The sequence below is a fragment of the Dasypus novemcinctus genome, chromosome 15 (genome assembly GCF_030445035.2).
Source record: "Dasypus novemcinctus isolate mDasNov1 chromosome 15, mDasNov1.1.hap2, whole genome shotgun sequence".
Taxonomy (NCBI): domain Eukaryota; kingdom Metazoa; phylum Chordata; class Mammalia; order Cingulata; family Dasypodidae; genus Dasypus; species Dasypus novemcinctus.
This window is the reverse complement of record NC_080687.1, coordinates 6,419,785-6,425,784: the sequence shown is the minus strand read 5'-3', so window position 1 is coordinate 6,425,784 and position 6,000 is coordinate 6,419,785. Positions and strand designations below refer to the sequence as shown.

General features: G+C 51.6%; 1 protein-coding gene across 4 annotated transcripts in view; it reads right to left on the bottom strand.

Annotated features, from left to right (window-relative positions):
- Positions 1–219: 219 nt before the first annotated feature.
- STARD13 (StAR related lipid transfer domain containing 13) overlaps positions 220–6,000 on the bottom strand; it is a 205,160-nt gene continuing 199,379 nt past the window's right edge. For all 4 annotated transcript variants that reach the window (XM_058276966.1, XM_004449661.4, XM_071208161.1 and 1 more), the window contains exons 13-14: positions 3,470–3,646; positions 220–2,739 (exon numbers count right to left, since the gene is read on the bottom strand). In XM_058276966.1, coding sequence (XP_058132949.1) covers positions 2,622–2,739; positions 3,470–3,646 — 295 coding nt within the window. In that variant the 3' untranslated portion in view covers positions 220–2,621. The remainder of the gene's footprint in view (positions 2,740–3,469; positions 3,647–6,000) is intronic.

Genomic DNA, 6,000 nt, shown 5'->3' with positions numbered 1-6,000 from the left:
CCAGGTTTAAGGAAAAGGAAAATTGAAAAAATCCCCCACCCACCATTTTAGCGCCTTGGACAGGTTGAGGCGGCCGGTGGGTGAAGGGGGATGGCGTGACCCTCCCAGCGCACGCTGCCCCCCGCTTGAGGTGTGTCGCCTGCGGCTGCCATCTTAGGGAGAACCTTCCTGAAGAAACGGGGTTTCCACTGACAGGGCGAAGCATGAAAACGACGTGTATTTTACAGGAAATATTTTAATGTCTATAAAGTTACTTGCCTTGGCAATCATTTATTTACAATATAGGATTGATACCAACAACTGAGGTAAAAATATACATGAGGTATATATATTATTAAAATGAAATATCATGTTTTATTTCCATTGGCAAGATAACAATGAATAAAATACTATGGTATTTGACAAACAAGCTGGATGCATCTTTTCCCTTTTCTTTCCGTAAAGATGCACTGCGTGGTTGTGCAGCAGTGAGAGGGTTAGTACGTGCATAAATTCAGGGACATCTGAAGGAAGGCGCATCAGAAATGCGGTCAGCTTTGCTTCTCTTCTGTTTCAAGTTTCTTCTCGCTCCTTGTTAGATGCAGCCTGGGAACAGCAGCAGGGACCCCTGAGGTTTGTTAGATCCAAACAAGGGGTCTAACTCCAGAGGTTCACTCCAGACCCAAAGAATCAGAATCTGCATTTCAACCAGCCCCCTGGGGGGTTCCTGGGCACTCTTTTTCGGTTTGTTTTTTATAGGAGGTACTGGGGATTGAACCTGGGACCTCGTACATCTGAAGCAAGTGCTCAACCACTGAGCTGCACCTGCTCCCCTCCTGGGCACCTCTACGTTGGGGGCAATACTACTGGTCCTGCTGATGGCCGCCTGATTTTCCAAACACGCAGGCTCCCATCCTTGAGCAGGGCCAGTGTTTATCTCCATCAAATGTCATGAACAATCTTCTCTGTGCATGTTGAAGTAAGACAGAGAATGTGGTTAAAACTAAGAAGTGAATTTGTTCCGCTTTCAGAGCATGGCCCAAATGGTAAATGATGGGGCTGCCATCCCCTTCTTGGGTTCGGCATAGAAAGGAGGAACTCCTAGATCATATTCAAATAGTATATGGTTTTCCTTGCACCACACTGAGCTCATATAAAGCCCTTTTATTCCTCTCAACACAATAATTGCACATTGCTGATAAGAGCAAACATTACATAAATGCACACAATACAAAAAAAGATAGAATACACTCATTCAGGTTTTTCTTTTCTCCAACACCACTTGCTAAATCATGGAATCAGCCTGTCATGAACTACCAAAGAAAACCAAACACAATAATTTAGCTTTCTCTCTACAGCTGTTCCATCATCATCATAAAACTGAAGCACTCCGATCCATCGGCAGGTGCTGAAGGAGGGTCAGTTTGCTTAGTCTATATGATAATAAATAAGATTGGATCAAAGGCACAGGTAGCTTGAGCTGGTTAATGAAGGACATGGAATTAATAACTTTGTTTTTTCTAAAACTAATTAAAGAACATTGTTTTGGTCTTATGTTACTTAAAATCCCTGTCTCTCAGATGATAAAACTTTAATGACATATGGTTAAAGCATCATATGTAGCAAAATGTGAATTCCCTGAAGCTGTAATGGTCCATTTCTCCCTACTGACCACCCTCTCCCTAAATTCAGTGCAATACAATGGTAAGAAGACGCCAATTAACTGCAACCAAAGAGGTCACTGGTCCAACAGGCTGAGAGTGAAGAACAGGACAAAATCCATCTATGAAGACCTTAGGAAGCACAGAGGAGAAACTGTAAAGCCAGTGTAACACAGCGCCGATCTGGGGCTAGGATGGACTGACCAGAGCCAGACAAATCATGGCAACCGCTCTGGTGGCAAGTTGTCATCCAGCCTTAAGTTTGGCAATGACTTCTGCCAACTGCTTTGGTTTAAGAGAAGCAAAGTTACCCTTGGCCTCCCTTGACCCAACATTCCCCTCTCAGTTTGTTGAATAACGTGAACAAACTGTGGACACACGGGACCCTTTTAATGTTCCTCTCCTTTGGTTAGCAAGTCTTTGGTTAGACATCACGGTGGACTGGACGGGCCGTCCGCCTTCATGCTGTGCAGTTAGCAGCGGCCTCTGCTCAGTTTGCAGAGCAGTGGGGACACGAGGCCCAGAGCTGCTGGGTGGGAGGGGCTCACTGAGTCAGATGTGTTCTTCTCCAAAACACTCGACTACAGATAAAATCGCTGTTTCCAGACACACCTGAAGCTAGAGGTATAGAAACATCTGTACATACGCTGTACATTCCTTTATTTACAATTAAGATGCTTCTTAGAAGCCTTTAAATAGCAAATTCGGCAATGCACAAGGAATAACCCATTTAGTTTTAAGTAACATAGATAAATGCTCTGGAATTTTAAAATATTATATTAGTAGGGACGTAGCCATCTCCAGGAAGGCTAGGAGGAGTCCTCAGGATTCTCGCATCTTCAGTGTCGGCGTCCCCCGCGCCGCATCCGCGGCGTTAACCACGCGCGCCGTGTCCCTCGCTGGCTCACGCGCTCGCGCTCTCCCGTGAGTTTCGCTTTGGCTTCCCCTTCCCTGAGCTGGGTGTCACACTTAGGGGAAGACTCAGATTTTTGTTTCTGGACCCTCTGCCGCGAGGGGCTGGAAAGAGTTTCTAATCCTGGCCACTTCGGCGGCGCACAGGTGTCCAAAGCCTTTGGTGTACCACTCGGGGGAGTGACCTCTGTGGGGAGAAAAGGCAGAAAGGAAGTGGGAGGGGCTTTCCCCCCCAAATTAGAGCAACGGGTCCCCGAATGTCATAAAAATCTGCGTGCACCTCGGCGCGCGCCGTGTCTGAGCCCCTCTTCCCACCATCGGGCACCGAGGAAAATTTTTGGCTCTCAAGGACTCGGTTTCTCTTTTCAGCATGCATCCCGTGCTTTAAAATGCTGCCACCTCCTCAGGGTGAAAAAAGGAAGACTGGGACTGCATCTCTGATTCACGGAGAAACGTCCATTACTCTCTAGCCAGGCCAGGGCTCGGGAAAGCACGAGTAAGCCCTGAAAGCGCTGGATCGACGTGAGTTTCTTCTCCAAGGGGGGACACCGGCAGGGGCAGCCCAAGGCGACGGCCAGCAAAGGGGCCGAGAGGAGGGAACTCGGGCTCCTGAGTGGGCGCCACGTGCTCAGCACGCGGCTGACGGTCGCCTGTGACCCGTGCCAGGCATGGAGAGATGTAAGCGGGGCTGGAAGGACCCCAGAGAAGAGCGGAAGCCTGGCATGCCAGCGAGGAGTGCCCGGAGCTCGGGAAAGTGGGCGAAGGAGCCGGGCCACGGGTGCAGGGACAGTCCGCTACGGAAGTGACGAAGGCATCGCAGGAAGGAGTGTCGTGACATGAGAAGTCGGGGGGACATGCAGGGTGGCCCGAGCCGGGGACTCCCGCCCGGTGCCCCCGGCCCGGGCGCCAGCACTTACTTCAGGTCCACCCTGCAGACGTGGGTCAGCCTTGACTTGCCGGAGCCGCCCGGCTCGATCAGGTACTGGGACTCCATGACGACGGCCCGCACGCCGCCCAGCGGCAGGGCCTCCTCGTGCTCCACGGACACCGACACCAGGCTACACGTGCCCCGGGGCAGGTCCGTCTTCCAGGTCCTGGGGTGAGACAACCCGCCCGGCGTGGTCAGCCTGCGGCAGCACTGCGGCCGGCGCGGGGACACGGCTGTGCCGCCACCCCAGGAGGAAGGCTTCCTGGAGGCGGTGAGGCCAGACTCAGGTCTTAAAGGGTAAACGAACCGGTACTACGTGGCGACTGAGGCGGGGCAGGCATCAGTGTCGCATCCCTGGTGCCAGAAGGCAGGGCCAGGGAGGTCCGTTTACAACGTGCACCGTCCAGTATGGAATGCGCTGCCTTGTAAGGCAGTGAGTTCCCCGTTACTGGGGTATTCAAGCAGAGACGGGACTACCGCTTGGAAAACTGTAGAGTGGAGTCAGGCATCACGAGAGAATCTGCGGAACAGCCTCTGCTAACCCCTTCTACACAGTTTTAGTATTTCAGCCTCAGTCACGCGTTCCGGGAATCCGATTCCCTCGCTGAGCCGTCTCACCTGTAATTCCGCCCTGCCTGCCTGCACTATATGCCCGGGCGCTTGGGAGAAACCAGCCTCACACAGATGCTGAGCCACTTCTCCACAGCCATCTGTGGGAAGCAATAAAGACTGGAGGACGCAAAGGGTTTGGGGGTAAACTGGGAAATCTTCAGGAATTGTCGCTGGAGGCTTCTGAGGAGCTGGGGGGTTTCTGAAGGGAGGAAATCCCCATGGGGACCCCAGGAGACTGGCAGCAGTGTGCCAGCGCATCCGGGGATGCCCCGAGGGCAGGAGGTGCCCTGGTCCTGCCAGGTCCTCGCCACACCGGCCGCTTACTGGGTTCTTCTTAAATTCATTTTTTATTAGGGAAGCTGTAGGTTTACCAAAAAATCATGCAGTAGGTACAGAGTTTCCTTCTACGCCCTCTATTATCTACACCACGCACCGGTTGGTTCATTTTGTACGACTGATGAGAGAGGACTCTTGTACGAGATTACTGTTAGCTGGAGGACAGCTGGAGGGCAAGGGAGGGGATGTCCAGCCGTGATCGTGGCAGGCGATGAGGACTATTGGTGTTAGGACAAATCCAGGAATGTTCCACTACAGGGTCTGAACGGTGTGGTGACACATGGAAAGAGATACAGCTATTGTAATTTATGGACTATAGTTAACAACCTTGTAATGTTTTTGTAGCAAAAGCAAGTTGGCCTTCTATTAATGGTAAAGGCCAACAAGTAACATGGAATTTGGTTCTGTGAGATATGAAAATGATTAAGCAATTTTTTCTCTCCATTTCTTTTTCATTAATAAGGAGAACTTGACTGTCATATAACCAATGTGTGTTCATTTGTGTATCTTTCTGAGCACTAGAGGAACAGCTGAGTCAACAGTTGGAATTAGATGACTTAAAACTCCTAGAAAGAAAACTGTAAGGGTAATGCTTCCATAACTTGTTGAGGTGCATGCTGTTTTTTATTTTTTAAAATTTGAAATAGAGTTATTTTGAAAAAGAATATTATTGAAGCATCATGATAGTTTGTAGCGCTTTAAACACGATCGTGTCCTGGGGGCAGGAACCGGGGCCCCGCCTCGCTCACGCGCCGACCTCTCCCCACGGGGCCACAGCAAACAGCAAGTCGATGAGACGCTGCCCTGGTCACGACACTTAAAATTTCACCCCTTATAACCCATCCCATTTGCTCACTATTTTTTTACTCTCTCTACCAATAAAACACAAGCCCAGAGAGTGAGGATCTGGGTCTGCGGTGTCACTGAGGCATCCCCCGGGCCTGGAACGGTGTCTGGCACAAAGCAGGCTCCCGAGAAGTCTTTCGAGGGTGAGAGCTAAAGCGCAGGCTGGTGGGGCGGGGGCGGTGGGAGGGGACGGCTCCATGCGTGGACACCGGCCCCCCGCCTCCCCCAGAGAGAGAAGAGGCACGCAGCAGCCGCCCTGGGGGAAATACCAGATTTCTGCTTGCCAAAGTGGAGGCGTGCCCTTGAACTTCCCCGAGATGACCAGGGTGCAAAGACTGTGGTCAAGCCACTGCGTAACTGCCCACGTTGTCCATGTAAAGGGATGTGCTGGGGTGAAAACGGCCTTTAAAGGCATGGGCACGGGGGCCCCTCCCACAGGCACAGCCGCGGGAGAAGCAGCCTTGGGTTGCCATCAAAACAGAGTCACAGCGAAGCAGCTGTAGCTCAGTCAACTGGGCTCCCGTCTACCCTATGGGAGGCCCTGGGTTCGCGTCCCGGGGCCTCCCTGTGAAGGCAGGCTCGCCCACGTGCCGTGGACAGCCGCTGGCCCACAGATGCTGCGGAGAGCCGACTCAGCAAGGTGACGTGACAAAAAGAAGGGAGACAAGTGAACACAGAAGAGCCTGCAGCGAATGGACACAGAGAGCAGACAGCATGCAAAAAAGC